This window comes from Callithrix jacchus, chromosome 13 (genome assembly GCF_049354715.1).
Source record: "Callithrix jacchus isolate 240 chromosome 13, calJac240_pri, whole genome shotgun sequence".
Classification (NCBI taxonomy): Eukaryota; Metazoa; Chordata; class Mammalia; order Primates; family Cebidae; genus Callithrix; species Callithrix jacchus.
Window position 1 is genome coordinate 18,184,536 of NC_133514.1, and position 19,266 is coordinate 18,203,801.

Below are 19,266 nucleotides of genomic sequence, written 5' to 3' on the forward strand. Positions count from 1 at the left end.
CCAGGCAGGCTGTGCACAGAGGCCCTGCAGGGATCCTCCCAGCCAGACTCCTCCAGTGACCTTCCTTCAGCTGCAGGCCTCCACTGCAAGGTGGAATAGCACCCCCTAGCGTCCCCCGCAGACCCCATTTCAAAGCGATCACATTAGAACAACGTGAGTTTTTATTTTTTCTCCATTTCTGGGACTAAACTGAACTAAAGCCCACCTTGCCTCATGATGAAGCCTGAGGGTGGCGTGGGGCTGCTCTGGCATCTGTGAAGGCATGTGGTGTCGGGGTGCCAGCTACATCGGCGTGCAGATCCAGGCCAGCCGAGTCTCCAGGCCTCAGGGCGGCAGTGGACCCTGGACAGCAGGCCGCTCTTTCTTTTTGTGTTGGAGTCCCAGGGCCCGGGCCACCAGCCTCCGGGCCACGGTCACATTTGTCTGTGGCCTCTCCTTCATCAGATGCAGGAGTTCTAGAAGGAAAGTCCATGGTGGGGACCTGAATACAAGGCTGTGGCTGCCTCTCCCCCAGCAATACAGCAGCCACAGAGGCCACCAGAGCCAGCCTCTCATGTGACATGTGGGGCCTGGGCCCAGGTGTGCCCGTGGTGTGGCCCGATGCTCACAAGGGGGGCCCACTGAGGGATCCTGGTCCCCCAGGGGATGCTGAACCAAACCTGTCACCTCTCCATGCCCTTGTTTCTCTTGTCTCTACACTCAGGGAGCTGAGGGGGTTCATCCCGCATACCTCCCTGCTTTTTAGGGTCCTTTGGGAGGATGTCAAGTCAGGATGGGACAGAGCTCGCAGACCTATAAGCAGGATATTTATTGCTCCAAGAAACCCGGGACCATGAGTGAGAGCACAGCCATGTAGTCTACGTAACCAACCGTGAGAGCACAGCCATGTAGTCTACGTAACCAACTGTGAGAGCACAGCCATGTAGTCTACGTAACCAACCGTGAGAGCACAGCCATGTAGTCTACGTAACCAACCGTGAGAGCACAGCCATGTAGTCTACGTAACCAACCGTGAGAGCACAGCCATGTAGTCTACGTAACCAACCGTGAGAGCACAGCCATGTAGTCTACGTAACCAACCGTGAGAGCACAGCCATGTAGTCTACGTAACCAACCGTGAGAGCACAGCCATGTAGTCTACGTAACCAACCGTGAGAGCACAGCCATGTAGTCTACGTAACCAACCGTGAGAGCACAGCCATGTAGTCTACGTAACCAACCGTGAGAGCACAGCCATGTAGTCTACGTAACCAACCGTGAGAGCACAGCCATGTAGTCTACGTAACCAACCGTGAGAGCACAGCCATGTAGTCTACGTAACCAACCGTGAGAGCACAGCCATGTAGTCTACGTAACCAACCGTGAGAGCACAGCCATGTAGTCTACGTAACCAACCGTGAGAGCACAGCCATGTAGTCTACGTAACCAACCGTGAGAGCACAGCCATGTAGTCTACGTAACCAACCGTGAGAGCACAGCCATGTAGTCTACGTAACCAACCGTGAGAGCACAGCCATGTAGTCTACGTAACCAACCGTGAGAGCACAGCCATGTAGTCTACGTAACCAACCGTGAGAGCACAGCCATGTAGTCTACGTAACCAACCGTGAGAGCACAGCCATGTAGTCTACGTAACCAACCGTGAGAGCACAGCCATGTAGTCTACGTAACCAACCGTGAGAGCACAGCCATGTAGTCTACGTAACCAACCGTGAGAGCACAGCCATGTAGTCTACGTAACCAACCGTGAGAGCACAGCCATGTAGTCTACGTAACCAACCGTGAGAGCACAGCCATGTAGTCTACGTAACCAACCGTGAGAGCACAGCCATGTAGTCTACGTAACCAACCGTGAGAGCACAGCCATGTAGTCTACGTAACCAACCGTGAGAGCACAGCCATGTAGTCTACGTAACCAACCGTGAGAGCACAGCCATGTAGTCTACGTAACCAACCGTGAGAGCACAGCCATGTAGTCTACGTAACCAACCGTGAGAGCACAGCCATGTAGTCTACGTAACCAACCGTGAGAGCACAGCCATGTAGTCTACGTAACCAACCGTGAGAGCACAGCCATGTAGTCTACGTAACCAACCGTGAGAGCACAGCCATGTAGTCTACGTAACCAACCGTGAGAGCACAGCCATGTAGTCTACGTAACCAACCGTGAGAGCACAGCCATGTAGTCTACGTAACCAACCGTGAGAGCACAGCCATGTAGTCTACGTAACCAACCGTGAGAGCACAGCCATGTAGTCTACGTAACCAACCGTGAGAGCACAGCCATGTAGTCTACGTAACCAACCGTGAGAGCACAGCCATGTAGTCTACGTAACCAACCGTGAGAGCACAGCCATGTAGTCTACGTAACCAACCGTGAGAGCACAGCCATGTAGTCTACGTAACCAACCGTGAGAGCACAGCCATGTAGTCTACGTAACCAACCGTGAGAGCACAGCCATGTAGTCTACGTAACCAACCGTGAGAGCACAGCCATGTAGTCTACGTAACCAACCGTGAGAGCACAGCCATGTAGTCTACGTAACCAACCGTGAGAGCACAGCCAGCCTCGGCAGACGTCTTGCAGGCCCGTTTACTAGTCGCTACTTTGAAGTCATGGAAAACTCACGTCTAAAACCCACCATGGTTTCTGGAAGGTGGAGGGGAAAGGGAGGCACCAATGGTTATCTGGTACCTTCTACGTGCCCTCCTCAGAGCTCCAGGCAGGTATGCCATGCTCTCATTCAGTCCTCCAGGCTACCCTGCACGGTCTGCTTCTTTTACAGAAGAAACCAAGTCACACGCTGAGTGACTTCCTCAAGGCCAAGTGAAACAACTAACAGAGCCAGGATCACACCTAGAGTGGACCCCAAAGCCCAGGCCCTTCCAGGCCCAGTGGATATGGTTTCCAGGGCCCTCCAGAAGAAAGACCAAGGTTTTCCTTGCATGGTGCCCAGAAGAGGGTGTGAGCAGGAGGCCTCCCTGCATGATGGCTGGCAGATGCCACTCCCCAAGGGAGACCCCCGCCCTAGACACACCCAGGCCTGCTAGGGAGGGAGAACACAGCCCACTGCCTACTACAGCCCAGGGCTCCTAAAAAGCAGAGAAATCAAGAGGTAAGAATAAACGGGGGGAAGACCTGCCCAACCCAGACACACACACACAGCCTCCCCGTCCAGGGACATCGCTTCCTTACTTGGCCTCTGTAAGGCTTTGAGCTTTGACTGCTTGGTTCCCTGCGTGAGAGGCCGGATCTTGAGCACCGAGAACTCCCGGGTCAGGGCTTCAGCAGCTGCAGAGAGAAAGCATGTATGGAGCCATGCCCTCCTCCTCAGGACACCAAGGTACATCTATCACCCTGAACCCATACAGCCATGTCATGTACCTGTGCAAAGTTCAGGGCAGGGCTGCTCCCACACTGCCCTGGATGGGCAAGAGACGACTGCCACCTGCTTGCCTCATCCCCTAGAGCCCCACAGGCCTACAAAGGGACAGCTGCACTCAGAGGATACTCCTACCCCAGGCCGATCAGGGGGAACATGATGAGGCTGTGATTCTGACATCAGAAGAGGCAGGCTCCCAGCTCCCAAAGACCCAGGGCTCAACACAGCCTTTCCCCCTTTCTCTTTGTTTTTTTTTTTTTTTTGAGACTTGCTAGAGTGCAGTGGCAAGAGCTTGGCTCACTGCAACCTCTGCCTCCCAGGTTCAAGTGATTCTCCCGCCTCAGCCACCCAAGTAGCTGAGACTACAGGCACACACTACCATGCCCAGCTAATGTTTGTATTTTTAGGAGAGAAGGGGTTTCACCATGTTGGCCAGGATGGTCTCGACTTCCTGACCTCGTGATCCACACACCTTGGCCTCCCAAAGTGCTGGGATTACAAGCGTGAGCCACCGTGCCCAGCGCCTCTCCCCCTTTCACCACTCAAGACCCTTCAGGAAACATGCATTCACTGCCCCAAGTCACGCCTGGCCTTGCAGCACCTCAGCTATTTACAGAGTAGAGCACAGAAGAGCTGGGAGAGGCTTCAGGTCCAAGCGCCCACTGTATGACAGAAGAGGAAACTGAGCCCAGGGAACCTGCTCCCGCCATAGGCTCTGGAGGAGACCAGAACGCCACGGCCAACCCAGCCAGAGCTCATTCCTCTCACAGCACAGGGCCACCTCTTGGCCTCCCTCCCTGCCTTCCTTTCCACAATCTCCCTCTCTGGGGTTTGAGACCCTACCCTACCCTGCCCCGTTCCCTCCCTAAACACTGCCCCCTCCCTCCTGAGGACTAGCCCCACCAGCAATGATGCTCCCAGTCCCCAGCTTGGGTGTTAAGAAGGCTGTTTCTGGGAAGCCCAGTGAAGCAGGCGCGGTGAGGGTAACTACAAATTACACCAAATGTAAGCATGGTGGGTGGCAAGGCAATGCAGGCAAGTGGCTCAGGGGGACTGGCGCACCGGAGTCATGAGGAGGTGCTGTGGTGCTCCCAGCTGTGACACTGAGAGGCTGTGTAACCTGGAGTACACACCCCACACTCTGAGAGCCTCAGGTCTCCCTAGCTGTACAATGGAGTAATCTGACCACATCTTTTTTTGTTTTTTTTTTGAGATGGAGTTTCACTTTTGTTGCCCAGGCTGGAGTGCAGTGGTGTAATCTCAGCTCACCGCAACCTCCACCTCCCGGATTCAAGCAGTTCTCCTGTGTCAGCCTCCTGAGTGACTGGGATTACAGGTGTGGGCCACCATACCCAGCTAATTTTGTATTTTTAGTAGAGACAGTTTCTCCATGTTGGTCAGGCTGGTCTCGAACTCCTGACCTCAGGTGATCTGCCCGCCTCAGCCTCCCAAAGTGCTGGGATTACAGGCATGAGCCATCATGCTTGGCTCTGAACTACATCTTGAGGCTGAAGTGAAAATCGAGTAAGAACGTATCTATTTGAACCATATAAAATTGCCAGAATTCGAATGCTTTTGGCCCATTAAAGCAGTGCTGTCCTGTGGTTTCAATACAGGGACATCCACTGGGCTTGGCCCATGGCCCTTCCTCAGCAAAGGTGGCCTGAATCGGATGCCTTTTCATAGAAAGCACTAACACGATAGGAAGACCTTCTCCATGAAGGCACATAACTATGAGCCAGAGACCGTCCAGCTCCCCCTGTGTTTTAGGCTGGGAACAGAACCCCAAGAGCCACTGGCTCAGCTGAGCCTGCACCCAGGAGATGGGTGGCCTCCACCCAGGGAACCAAGATCCTCCCTCTCAGTGGGGGTCTGAGCAAGGGCTGGGCCCACTAGGGGTCCTTACCTGAGGCCAGGCAGGGAAAGATGCCGAGTGCGTGAGTGTCATCCACCCACTGAATCCTCAACCCCTTCTCTCTGCGGGGAGAAAGGAGACAGCACATTCAGGTAAGCAAGCAGTCAAATTCCTCCTCTTCCAATCCTGCAGCCCGCGAATGCCATGAGCCCGAGGCAAGGGCCTATCTCCTCTGGGACGGAGACCACCATTTGCACCAAACTTCCTCTGAAGCCCACAAGGTCAGCTTCAGAAAGACAAAAGTCACTCCAGTCAGTATGTCAGGCAGGCCACCAGTTTATAGAACTAAAGAAGCCAGGACTCAAAGAGCTCATATGGCATGACCTCAAGGAGGAAGAGGCTCCTCTCGGGCCTGTCACAGCCAGGCCAATGCCATGGGGTCTGAGGCTGGGGCCGAAAGGGTTTCTGAGGTGTGGGAGAGGAATAGGCCCTCAAACCAGCAGGCCTGCCATGCTCCTGTGGGCTTTCTTCCTATTGCCTAGGACAGTGCCACCACAGTGCCACCTACCCTGCAGCCTGTAAGAGGCCTAAGGCACTGTGGCCCCACCCAGCTGAGGAAGGCACGGAGCCCCAGCCTGGCTGCACCATCAAGGTACAGAACAGAAGAACAGAATGTGCTGCCCCTAGCTGCCCCTTCAGCTCTCCTCCCACTCAGGGGCAGAGCACAGGGGAAGGCTTTTGGGAAGCAGGGTTAGCAAGGAGCGCCATGCAGAAAGGAGTTTCTAAAAGCCTAGGCAGAGTTGGGCACGGTGGTGCATGCCTGTAGTCCCAGCTGCTTGGGAGGCCAGGTGGAAGCATCACTTGAGCCCAGGAGGTTGAGGCTGCAGTGAGCTACGATTGCACCGCTGCACTCCTGCCCAGGCAGAAGAGCAAGATCCCATCTCAAAAAAGAGAAGAGAAGGCCAGGCGGGGTGGTTCACGCCTGTAATCCCAGTACTTTGGGAGGCCAAGCCGGGCAGATGATGAGGTCAGGAGTTTGAGACCAGCCTGACCAAGGTGGTGAAACCCCGACTCTACTAAAAATAAAAAAATTAGCTGGGTGTGGTGGCACACACCTGTAATCCCAGCTACTCAGAAGGTTGAGACAGAGGAATGGCTTGAACCCAGGAGGCAGAGGCTGCAGTGAGCCGAGATCACGCCAGTGCACTCCAGCCTGGGTGACAAGAGCAAAACCCCGTTTAAAAAAAAAAAAAAAAAAAGCCTGAGCAGGAACCAAGAAGGGGAAGGGAAGATGGGAAATGAGAATAAAAAGGAAAAGAAAAAAGAAGGAAAGCCAGGAGGGTGATCTAAGGGCCAGTGGCAAAGCTGAGGAAGAGGGAAGTCATGTACTACCTCCGGCCACCATCCCGACCTCCACTCTGCCCCACCAGGCAGCTCAGTGCACCCTGGAAACAGTTCCCACATGCAGCTGGCCGGCAGCCTGCTGGAGACCCACTGAGCAGCCGCTGGGAGGCTGGAAAGAGGAGGAGAGTGGGCTGCCGCGTCCCTCAAGACTGAGGGAGGACATGTGGGGTCCTGACAGGCGTGTGGCCATGCAGGGGGATCAGCCCAGGTCTAGGGCCTCCAGAGTGTGTCTACAACCCACAGATCAGTGCTCTCTCTCCCAGGGATGGTCAGCAGGGCAAACTGCCCGGGAATACAGAGCCCAGGCCACATACCCACTTCTCTCTTTGTGAAGGATTAGGCACTGGGGGTCGGGCAGGCAAGCACCCCCAACTACAAACAGGTGTCCTAGCTCCTCTCTGAAGGCAGCACCTCCCTCGCCACCACTCACTGGAACTCAGAAAACGTTGCCAGCAGGTCCTCCGTCTTGAGCGCTGGTTCAAAGTCATAGATCTCTACCACGTGGGCCAGGTCTTTCTCTCCAGGCTGTTCCTCCACGAAGAAGGATGTGTCCACGTGGATCTTCTCTATCTGAATCTCCTTCTTTGTCAGGTTGTCTATGATCTAGGAGAGATCAGACCCTTTAGCAAGGGGAGCCTGGACATGCACTGAGAGCTCTGCGGGGAGAAGGGGCCCACCTGGCAAAAGTCAGGGCGAGACAGCAGCAGGCAGGCTGCGCTGGAAGGTCAAGAAGCGTGGGCTTTAGGGGAGGGCGCTTATCTGTATGGAGTCCCCACTAAATGACTGGCACTGACACACATGACATTCCAGAGAATCCTGAGAACTATATTCCAGAAACCTGCTTTACAGATGGGGAAACCGAAGGCCCAAGAGTTAAGTAATTTCTCCCAAAATTGCAAAGTCAGTCAGAGGCAGAGCTGGGCAAGTGCAAGACCTTTCCCTCCCCTATTAGCGATGTGACCAATACTTGGCAGGGCTGTGGTCGGCATTCTTTATATATAAAATGGTAATAAAAGATGCCACCCTCCCACCAGAACACACAGCCAGTCTCGGGGCAGACACATGGTTCCAAGGAAACGAGATGTAAGACAAAACTTCAGGCTAAAGAGTAATTTCCACGACTGGCATCCGTAACACATGACGAAGCACTTGTACACAGTCCCCTCCACGGCCCAGTGAAGCCTGTATTATCAGCTGGTCACACAGAGTCCCCTCCATGGCCCAGTGAGGCCTGTATTATCATCTGGTCACATAGAGTCCCCTCCATGGCCCAGTGAGGCCTGTATTATCATCTGGTCACACAGAGTCCCCTCCATGGCCCAGTGAGGCCTGTATTATCATCTGGTCACACAGAGTCCCCTCCATGGCCCAGTGAGGCCTGTATTATCATCTGGTCACATAGAGTCCCCTCCATGACCCAGTGAGGCCTGTATTATCATCTGGTCACAGAGTCCCCTCCATGGCCCAGTGAGGCCTGTGTTATCATCTGGTCACACAGAGTCCCCTCCATGACCCAGTGAGGCCTGTATTATCATCTGGTCACAGAGTCCCCTCCATGGCCCAGTGAGGCCTGTGTTATCATCTGGTCACACAGAGTCCCCTCCATGACCCAGTGAGGCCTGTATTATCAGCTGGTCACATAGAGTCCTATTATCATCTGGTCACAGAGAGTCCTCTCCATGACCCAGTGACGCCTGTATTATCATCTGGTTTTATCTTCAGATGAGGAAACTGACTCAGCAAAACAATATAACTTGCCCAGGGTCAAGCATCTACATGGCTAGGCTGGGGCCCAAATCCACACCTCCTCTCCTGTGTTCCCCAAGGAATCCCTGTCACCCAACCCCCAGCCCTGCCTCCCCCTGCACATCCCCTGCCCTCCACCCATAACCCTTGGTCCCCATCCACCCATGGCCACACCCACCTCACCTCCGCCCTCCCTTTCCGTGCTCAAGAGCCTCATCACCTCCTGCAGCAGCTCACTGTAATCGTCCTCCAAGCAGCTGCTGGGGCCGTCCTCTTCCACCTCCTCTTCGTCCTCGTCCTCCTCTGCCACCAGCCTCTTCTCCAGTGGACTCTCCTTCCCCTCTTCCAGGTCCAGCTGCAGGCTGGACCCAAGTTGTGTGGCCGTCTCCGCCCTATCTCCCTTCCCTGACTGACTCTCAGGCTCCGGGGGCTCAGGGCCAACAGAGTCAGGCAGTGGCTCATTCTCACACCTTTGTCCTGCGTCCTTTAGGTCCTCTGTTCCCTGAGTCGTCAGCACAGGGAGTCCCTGATCAGAGATGGGGTCTCCAGCACCAACTTCTCCAGGCTCTTCTGGGTCCCTGCCAGCTTGGGCCTCTCCCTGGAGCCCCGAGGTAGAGGTCAGCACCCCTTCTTCCTGCCTGCGCAGTACCCGGGGCACATACAAAGGCTGGTCTGGCTTTCGTCCACGATGCCACCGGCCAGCCCGGGCACCTCGGGGCCCTGCGGCTGCTCCTTGGTTGGAGGTGGGCCGAGGACCGTGGTACTTGCTGGGGTAGGAGGCAGGAGGGTGGCAGGGGCCAGAGAGGCCATCTGAACTGGGTACCCTAGAGCAGGAACGGGAGGAGGTCATCAGAGTATGTAGGGGCCCAAAGGAAAATGATTTACTGGAGCCACCTGTCATTCAGGAGTGACATTCAGGTCAGCATTAGGCGAAAACCACAGCCAAAATAATCCTCAAAAATCCCTTAGGAAGACATCATGGTGGAGGCTGTCACTTTTTTTTTTTTTTTTTTGAGACAAGAGTCTCACTCTGTTGCCCAGGAGCTGGAGTGCAGGGGAGTGATCTCAGCTCACTGCAACCTCCGCCTCCCAGGTTCAAGCAATTCCCTGCCTCAGCCTCCTGAGTAGCTGGGATGATAGGCACGGGCCACCACACCTGAATAATTTTTGTATTTTTAATAGAGGTGGGGTTTCAGCATCTTAGTGAGGCTGGTCTTCAACTCCTGACCTCATGATCCACCTGCCTCGGCCTTCCAAAGTGCTGGGATTACAGACAGGCCTGAGCTGTCACTTTTGAACAAGCCCAGAACAGCCAGCTCACCGTCTAGTGCTGTGATTGAAATTAGAGATCAGTCCGTCTTCAATTACACACCAGGAGAGGTAAGTGCTCGCATTTAGGAATTATGCCATCAGAAAAACATGTAACTTCAAACACCAGGATCATAGTCATTATAGTAAGATGCCCACTGTGAGATGCACATGGGAACAGAGGCTGGCAGGGGTTTTTCTGGTCTCTGTGGGACACAAGCTTACTGAGAGGAGTGCTGGGGAGGCCCCCCTCCCCTCCTCAAACAGATTTCTTTCTCTGTCTTTTGCCTGATTTTGCCAAGTGAATTTCACAAACTGCATGTCTGCCCCACTGTTGATGCAAAAAAGCAGCACTGGCTGAGCGGCTGCAGCTAGGAATGGCAGCTGCCGGGGGTCCCAGCCCTAGCTCCACCCAGCCCTGCCCTTCCAAAGGCTGACCAGCTGGCTAGCCACCCACATACCCCCGGTGCAGGCACTCCAAGGTGGGAGACTACACACCTGATGTCTTGGTGACAGATGACTGTCCTCCTCTTCCAGCCCTCCCCAACGGAGAAGCTGCTCAAGAGATCAAAATTCTCTGCTGTTCTATGGATCAGGTACCGGAGGCGACTGGAGAGTGGAGGGAAAAGAAGAACCCTGGGAAGGGACAGAAAGAAGTGCTGAGCAGGGATCCAGGACCAGCCCCTGGGGCCTGACCCCTACCAGGTCCACTCCCAGGTACACTGGGCTCCCTTCTGCCCCTATGGGTCCCAGGTGGACTGAAAGGATCTGAGCACAGAGAGAGGTGTTCTCAGGAACCCACAGGTCCCATCCCCATCCCCTTGCAGGGCCCCTTCCGTCTCCGGGTGATGCTCAGACAAAGACGCGGCTGGCGTTATGGCGACTAAAGGCCAAGGGCAGAGCCAGCTGCCAGGCACCACCTGGTGGAGGGGACACAGGCGGTTTAGGAACTCTGCCTTTCTCAGCAAGGGGGCACTCTCGCCCCGAACACCAGCCTACTTTGACAGCTCTTTCTGCAGCAGAAAGCGGTCCAGCTCCTCCTGGATCCGGTGGACGAAGTCATTTTCGGCTGAGGAGAGGAAGACACCGTCCAAGCAGAGAAGGGCCAGGGTGACCGGTGGGAGAGCCTGTAGGGGAGACGGGCAGGGCCGGAGATCAGAGCACAGACCCCGGGATCACCCGCGACCCCGCAAAGCCGGCACCGCAAAAGCCTTAGAAACCCTCTTGTCCAAGACCCGGCTGCGGGGAAGTGATGCCAGGGACCCCCGGCAAGTCAGGGCTTAGGGGAGAGGTCTCCCGGCTGCTGCCCAAGGTTCTCGGCCCCGCCTGCGGTCGGATGCTGAGTGTGGCCCCGCACCCTGAGCTGCGCTCCTTCTCGGGGATCATAGGGGAGTGCTCCAAGCGGCCCAGCTGCCCCTTCCCACCCCGGGGGTCGAGGCGATGGCACCCCAGTCCCGCCGCACTCACCGCAGCCTCTCCACGCGTGGCCGCAGCCCTTGGCGTCTCCAGGGGCCTGCGCGCCCGAGCGCCCCAGAGAGGCCCGGGCCGCTGCGGGGACGCAGCGCCACCGCGCGGCCGGGGGGAGGTAGCGCCAGGAACAGGAGGGGCGTGTTCTTGTCGCCTATTGGGAGGGGGCGCACCTGCCACTAACACAAACCGCTTTTCCCAGAGCGACACGAGTAGCTTTCATATTCATGGCAAAACCGAGACCCAGAAAGATGAAATAATTTTACCCAACTTGCACAGATACTACATTCCAGAGTCTTACTTTGAGCAAAGATGGGTCTGATTCCAAGATGGGCTCTTTTTTTTTTCCCCCTCAATGTTGGCACAGTCTTCTAGGATCAATTAAGTTCAAGAGACACTTTTGTTCTGCCCAACTTTTTCAACAAAGTGGCTGTACCTCCCTGAAATGGAGGAACGAACCCAAAACCCAGAAAGCGAGCCATGTCCCCACCTCTCTAAAGCTGGGTGTGTCCTTGAGGTGTTCAACAAATTCAGAGACAGACTCAGTAGAAACAAACTCCAGGGGAAGGCTGTCCAGGAATTTAATTTCTACCAAACACTCTTTGGGAAACTCAGAGGTTAAACAGGAAAAGAGGTATCAGTGTCTATGTCTCCGTCATGGGTGGAGGTTATCTAGAGATTCCTAGATAAACAGGGAAAGAAATCTATGCACACCTTTGACTGCAAACAGAAGGTGAGGGTAGGATAGTAAATGCAACAAAAGCAGCACGAAGGATGGGAAGAATTTCTACTGTTAAAAAAAAAAAAATAGGAAAGAAGGAGGCTGAGGCAGGAGAATCGCTTGCAGTTAGCCAAGATTGTGCCACTGCATTCCAGCCTGGAGGACAGAGGGAGACTCCATCGCAAGAAGAGAAAGGAAAGAAAGAGAAAAAGAAAGAAAAAGAGAGAAAGAGAAAGAAGAAGGAAGGAAGGAAAAATTAGCTGGGCGTGGTGGCAGGCACCTGTAGTCACAGCTATTCGGAAGGCTGAGGCAAAAGAATCACTTGAACCCTGGAGGCAGAGATTGCTGTGAGCCCAGATGGCGCCACTGCAGTCCAGCCTGGGCGCCAGAGCAAGACTCTGTCTCAAAACAAACAAACAAAAAAACAGTATTTCTGAGTTATGCTTTGACATTCATGTGCCTTTCTGGAAAGCCACTGGAAGACACAATCCCCACAACCAAGAGATGAATCCAAATAAACGACTCACAAGCTGATATAACCTGGCAGAAGAGGCCTCGTGCTGAATAATTCATTTACTTAAAACATTCAATTAATTTAAATAATCAGAGCAACAAAAGGGTATACAAATATTATACATCTTGAAAGGAGGGCTATAGAAGGTAAAAACAAAAACAACTTTGTTATCGCCATAAATTGGGACAGGAACCCCAGAGTATATTTCAAAGTGTGGGGGGAGGGGAGAGGCATGTAGCTGTGGCAAAGTCAGTAAATGCTATTTTTTCCAAATAACTGCCAGAGGTTATGGAAGCTGGTTAAGAAAGAAACACCGCCTATATCGAAAAATATAACTGGGGAGGGAGAGGAGGCCAGAAAAAAAAAAAATCAGTAGTAACACCAAAGTGTTTCAAACAAACCAGAGGTAGGATAATTCAATTATATTACAAACATTAAAATGAATTCAAAAAGAGGCCGGGTGTGGTGGCTCATGCCTGTAGTTCCAGCACTTTGGGAGGCCGAGGCAGGAGAATCACTTGAGGTCAGGAACTCAAGACCAGCCTGGCCAGTGTGGTGAAACCCTGGGCATGGTGGCGCATGTCTGTGATCCCAGCTACTCAGGAGGCTAAGGCACGAGAATTGCTTGAACCAGAGAAATGGAGGTTGCAGTGAGCCAAGACTGCACCACTGCACTCCAGCCTTCGTGACAGAGTGAGACTCCGTCTCAAAGAAAAAAAAGGATTCAAAAAGCAAAACATTATTATGTGCTCTCTATCCAACTCCCATTTAGAACAACTCTATGCAAATTCATTTAAGGATCGAAATAAAATTATTAACATACCACAAAGGGCTAAATGGAGAAGCACATTCACTTTAGGACAAGTCAAGGATATGTACCCATGCCTCTAGCGTATACCTTTTTTTAACAGGTACTAGCAAAAAAAGCAAATTGACAAAAAGACATAAAAACGGAAATGTTTAGACATTTGAGGATATCACCTTCTCATTTGCAGAATACATGTGTTTGTGGGGTTTCATTGTTGTTGTTGAGATGAAGTCTCTCTCCGTCACCCAGCCTGGAGTGCAGTGGCATGATCATAGCTCACTGTAATCAGGACTCCCAGGCTCAAGCCATCCTCTTGCCTCCTGTAGCTGAGACTACACACGCATGCCACCACACCAGACTAATTTGTGTATTTTCTGTAGAGACAGGGTCTCACTATGCTGCCTGGGTGGGTCTTGAACTCCTGGCTCAAGACATCCTCCCGCCTCAGCCTCTCAAAGTGCCAGGATTACAGGCATGAGACAGCACACCCAACCTTTGATTTTTTTGTTTGTTTGTTTTAACCTTAAAAACTCAAGAAAATCAACTGACAAACTCTTGTAAGCCAGAAGTAAAGACCATTCTAGAGCCAAGGCAGTGGGAGTGATAAAAGGGTAGAGAAAGAGATGGTGGAGAAAGGGCCAGAACTGGAGAGGGAAAGCAGGATAGAGGGGTGCGGAGTTTCAGGGGCTGGTGGGGGGGAATGAGTCATCCTCCCTAGTTCCCGCTCTACCTGATTGGCCTCTGTGTGTGCTATCCCAGCCAGGAGGGTCCCCACCACGCCCCCCAAGTCTCTGACTCTTTTGTTGTCCCTCAGTTCCTAGGAGACCTCAACCTCTCCAGAGTTCCAGCCTCTTCTTAAAGGGCCAGAGTCACGGGAACCCAGCTAGGGTGAGGGGTCTGACAAAGATAAGATTTTGCAGAAATCTGGACACTACCTCCAAATGCAGATTTATGGTCCAACGTGGTGGCTGCATCCCAGCACTTTGGGAGGCTCAGGCCAGGTGGATCACGAGGCCAAGAGATGGAGACCATCCTGGCCAACATGCTGAAACCCCATCTCTACCAAAAACACAAAAAATTAGCCGGGCGTGGTGGTGCACGCCTGTAGTCCCAGCTACTCCGGAGGCTGAGGCAGGAGAATTGCTTGAAACAGGAAAACGGAAGTTGCAGCGAGCCAAGGTCATGCCACTGCGTTCCAGCCTGATGATAGAGTGAGACTCCAACTCAAAAAAAAAAAAGGTAGAAAAATACAAAATTATCTGGGCATGGTAGCAAGGGCCTGTAATCCCAGCTACTCAGTGGGCTGAGGCAGAGAATTGCCTCAACCCAGGAGGTGGAGGTTGCAGTGAACCTAGATCGTGCCACTGCACTCCAGCCTGGGTGACAGAGTGAGACTCCATCTCAAAAAGAAAAGAAATTTCCATTTAAAGATATTCAAATTTGGTAAAATATTTTACGCATAAACTAAAATTTTCACTTACCAAGTAAAACTATACCATGTACTTTGTTCTTTTCCACAGTTTTATTATTAATGTATTTATTTGAGATAGACTCTTGCTCTGTCACCCATGCTGAAGTGCAGTGGCACAATCATGGCTCACTGCAGCCTCAACCTCCCGGGCCCAAGTGATCCCCCCATCTCAGCCTCCTGAGTAGCTGGGACCACAGGCGCATACCACCATACCTGGCTAATTTTTTAAGTTTTGTAGAGATGGGGTCTTTCTATGTTGCTCATGTTGCTTTTGAACTCCTGGACTCAAGCAATCTTCCTGCCACAGCATCCCAGAGTGCTGGGATTACAGGCATGAGCCACTGCAACCGTCCCATGGTTTTAAATGTTAAACACAAGCAAAACTCCAAGTGGCCATAGAAAATGACATAATTACAGTAACTCATGCTCTGCGTCTCTGGTCTTTACAATTACCACACTGTCTTGGCTTATTCTGAATCTACTATTTAAACCCAGGAATACATATTATCATAAGGGTTGAAGATACAAATTGCAACCACAATGAGCTCTAGTGATTCCAAACCGCTGAGCTTACCTGCAAACTGAGCATGTGCGGGCGGCCCCCGAGCTGGTGAGTTCTCTGAATGAACTTCCAAGTACAAGGGTTAGTCAAGGGTAGGTGATAGAAATGTACCTACAAGCTCAGATAACCACAATAGTTATTTGGAAGTTAGACCAATAAATCACCCACATTGTTTAGAATTGTCAGCACATGGTGACAGTGAAAAGCAGACTGGATTCTCTTCTTGTTTTTCTGTCCTCTGCAGACAATGCCTCCCTCTGTGCCTGCCCCTAGAACAGAGGGCTCCTGCCACCTGGTTCCCAGCAGAACTCCATGATGGCCATTCTCTCAGTTTCCGAGACCCTACAGGTTTGGGTGTCTTTTTTTCCCCCCCAGCCCCTCTTTTGATATTCTTTTCTGGCTCCTCCTCTCCTCCTCAACCTCTAACAGCTAGAATGCCTCAGGCTCCATCTCAAGTTGATCTTCAAGTTTGTTCCTCCCCAGGTCCTCACCATCTCGATATATGGCACCAGCACCCACCCACTTGTTCAAGCCCACAGGGTATTAATCGTTCTTTAGTTCTCCCTTCCTGCCCTACCGCCCGACCTTTAGCCTTCGGGAACCTGTGGGTTCTGTCTCCAATGTACACCTGGGAACTGGCCACTCCTGACACCCCATTCCTGTCCTCATTTCATGTAGGCAACCTTCTCTTATGGGATGTCTCCCACACCGCCTAAAAATATCATATGGTGAGTGGGCACAGTGGCTCACAGCTGTAATCCCAGGACTTTGGGAGGCCAAGACTGGTGGATCAGGAGGTCAGGAGATCGAGATCATTCTGGCCAACATGGTGAAACCCTGTTTCTACTCATGATACAAAAATTAGCTGAGTGTGGTGGCATGCATCTGTAATGCCGGCTACTCAGGAGGCTGAGGCAGGAGAATTGCTTGAACCTGGGAGGCAGAGGTTGCGGCGAGCCAAGATCACGCCATTGTACTCCAGCCTGGGTAACAACAGTGAAACTTTGTCTCAAAAAAAAAAAAAAGCTTATCTTCCAACTGAAAGCACTGACATGGGGTCGGGAAACAAGCCCGCACAGAAAGTACTTTGGGAGTTATTTTTTGACAGTGTTTTTTTTCTTCTTCCATTTTTAGAGATGGAGTCTCAGTATGTTGCCCAGGGTGGTCTTGAACTTTCGGGCTCAAGTCATCTGTTCACCTTGGTCTCCCGAAGTGCTGGGATTACAGGTCTCAGCCTCTGCGCCTGGTCATGAGAATGAGTTTCTGAGAGTGTGGTTAAGAGCAGCCTGGTGCAGGAGTGAAAAGGGGTGATCTCCCCCATCATAAAGGGTCACCGCCAACACCCTTATCATAAGGTTATAAGGGTCAACAGGAGACAGGTTAACCCTTATAACCCTTAATAATAAGACAGGTCAACGGGAGAAAAGCATAACAAATTAACATGCATGAAGCAGGGGAGCCATATAGAAAAATATGAATATACACAGAAAGGCCCAATAGTTGGCACTTAATTGCTCTCTTCACTGGGGAAAGAGAAGTGGGGGCTGGAAATGAATGGACCTGAAGACCTGATAGTGGTTTGTAAATGATTCTCTTTGGAGGCTGAATGGGACTGAAGGATAAACAATGTTTGTGGACAAGTCATGGATGGTGGGCGTGGAACTGCACTGAGCCAAGGTTGTCTGAGTATGCAGATACAGTCTTCCAGGTTCTCTTTTGGGACTGCCCTCAGAAGAGAAGCTGAAAAGTCTGTCTCGGTATGGTATCCTGGGTGTAGCTGCTTTTTTAGTTTTTTTCTTGGGTTATTACTCCTGATTATTTAAAGAGATTCACAGGGAGAGGGTTTTAAGAAAACCACATTTTTTTAGAAGTTTTCTCAATCAGGTAAGGGAACTTGGGGGAGATGGGGAGAGAGAGAGAGGGAGGGAGGGAGAGGGAGAGAGGGGGAGGGGGGGGAGAGAGAGAGAGAGAGAGGGAGGGAGAGAGAAAGAGAGAGAGAGAGAGGGAGAGAGGAGAGAGAGAGAGAGAGAGAGGGAGAGAGAGGGAGAGGGAGAGAGAGGGAGAGAGAAAGAGAGAGAGAGAGAGGGAGAGAGGAGAGAGAGAGAGAAAGAGAGAGGGAGAGAGAGGAGAGAGAGAGAGAGAGAGAGAGAGAGAGAGAGAGAGAGAGAGAGACTCTAGGCTGCCGCTTTAGTTCAGCTTCTCAAATGCCACATTTTAGACCATCATTTCCTGAGACTCAACACTTGTGTAACAATGAATTCCAGCTGGAAGTCAATAAACTAAATTCCCCCGGGAGCTCCGTAGCCTCGGCCAGCTGCCTAAGATTCAGGGTCCCCCTTGGTAAAATGGGATTCCCCTACCCTTCTCATGGTTCTCACATTCCAGAGTCTATGACCTTGCATTGCTTCTGTGCAGAAAGACAAAAGAAGCCACAATTTCCCCAAACAGTAGCCACAACTATGTAAAAATGAGAAGACACCAAGACACTTCAAAAGAAAGGAGGGTCACCAGGCTCACCCACAAACCTTAGAGCAGGGCTTTGCTGGGATTCCTTGGGAGTTAGCAGCTCCCAGGGGTCTCGTCTTCCTTCACAGCTCCAGCTTTTTGTTCTGATGGTCCGGATTATATTTTCAGCAGATTAAGCCAGACCCTTGTGATCACTTCACGGAGGTCTGCTCAGCTTCAGGCTGTCACTTCACACAGGCAGTGGGAACTGCATTTTAACCCTTTCGTCCCTCTCACAACAGCATGCTAACTGCAGAGCCCACCCCGGCCCCAGGACTCAGGTTACGCAATCCTCTTAGGCAGGCCCAGGAGATTCCCAGGCAGCACCTTCCCCTCACCCCCAAATACCCACTTGCCCTTCTACCCACACCTACTCAATGCACACCATCACTGTTCCCAAACTAGCAGTGACGGGGACTCTCCAGCCACCCTCCCAAGCACGGCATCATCTCTTTACTTTGTGGCGTGGTTGTGCCGCTCTGTCTCCTATCCAGGCAGCAGTGATTCAAGAGAAGGAAGAAGCTAGCCAGGTGCCACAGCTCACACCTGTCAGCACTTTGAGAGGCTCAGATGGGAGAGGGTCTCTTGAGGCCAGGAGTCTGAAACACCCATCTCTACCAAAATTAAGAAAATTAGCCAGGCGCATCTGTAGTCCCAGCTCTTCGGGAAGCTGAGGGGGGAGCTTGCTTGACCCCAGGTTGAGGCTGCAGTGAGCCATGATTTCATACTGTGCTTCGGCCTGGGTGACAGAGCAAGATCCAGTCTTAAAAAAAAAACTAAGAAAATTCTCAAGAATAAATCCCTATATGCTGCTGACTCCTAAGGCCAGACTCTCAGCCCACTGCCCAATTGCCTGGCTGGTGGGAATCCCATGCTGGCAGCCACAGCCTCCACCACCAGAGTCCTACAGATCACCCCTTGTTCTGCGCTCCAAGCACAGACTCAACAGCTTCTTATAATTTCCTGTAGCACAGCAAACAATCAGTCTGGATCATTTAACAAGGACTCTTCAGTGGCTCAGGACAGCAAAAGAAAAAGCAAACTTAAACCAGGTAACAAGGCTCCCAGGTCCAGGCCACTTCCTTCCAGCATTAGGAATGGCTCGTCAGGGGTTCCGGCCTCTCTTCCGTGGGGCCTGTCAGCTCCAGTCCCTCTCTCATTAGGTCCTTGAGAGTCTCCCAGGGCTTTGTGAACTGCTCTCACCACCTTTTCCTGGCTGGCTCACCTGCTGACTTACCTGGAGCCACAGACCCAGTGCTGCAGCCCATTCCTAATGCTGCCCTCGGCCTCAAAGCCCATCTCCCCCACAGGAGGTGGCAAACATCCCTGGAGGAGGTACCGAGGAATACTGGTGCCAGATTAAAGTATGGTACAATCACATGAACAGAAGAAATTAGGCCACTTACAGATATAAAGAGCCCAGCAATGGCAAACCGTAGCAATGGCACATTGCTAAAACCAAGGAGGCCATTCAAAGAATGAGTCCTCCCCAGGGGAGCTCAGTGTGGGGGCCGCTTGGACA

At 52.3% G+C, this 19,266-nt stretch overlaps 1 protein-coding gene across 1 annotated transcript; it reads right to left on the bottom strand.

Moving 5' to 3' along the window:
- Window positions 1–143: 143 nt before the first annotated feature.
- R3HCC1 (R3H domain and coiled-coil containing 1) lies at window positions 144–19,043 on the bottom strand. Its single transcript, XM_078346868.1, has 9 exons — window positions 18,982–19,043; window positions 11,164–11,317; window positions 10,696–10,823; window positions 10,195–10,332; window positions 8,567–9,212; window positions 7,073–7,245; window positions 5,290–5,360; window positions 3,197–3,292; window positions 144–455 (listed from the first exon to the last, which is right to left on the bottom strand). Exons 1-9 carry the CDS (start codon window positions 19,041–19,043, stop codon window positions 325–327), a joined length of 1,599 nt encoding a protein of 532 aa, XP_078202994.1. The 3' UTR covers window positions 144–324.
- Window positions 19,044–19,266: the final 223 nt, after the last annotated feature.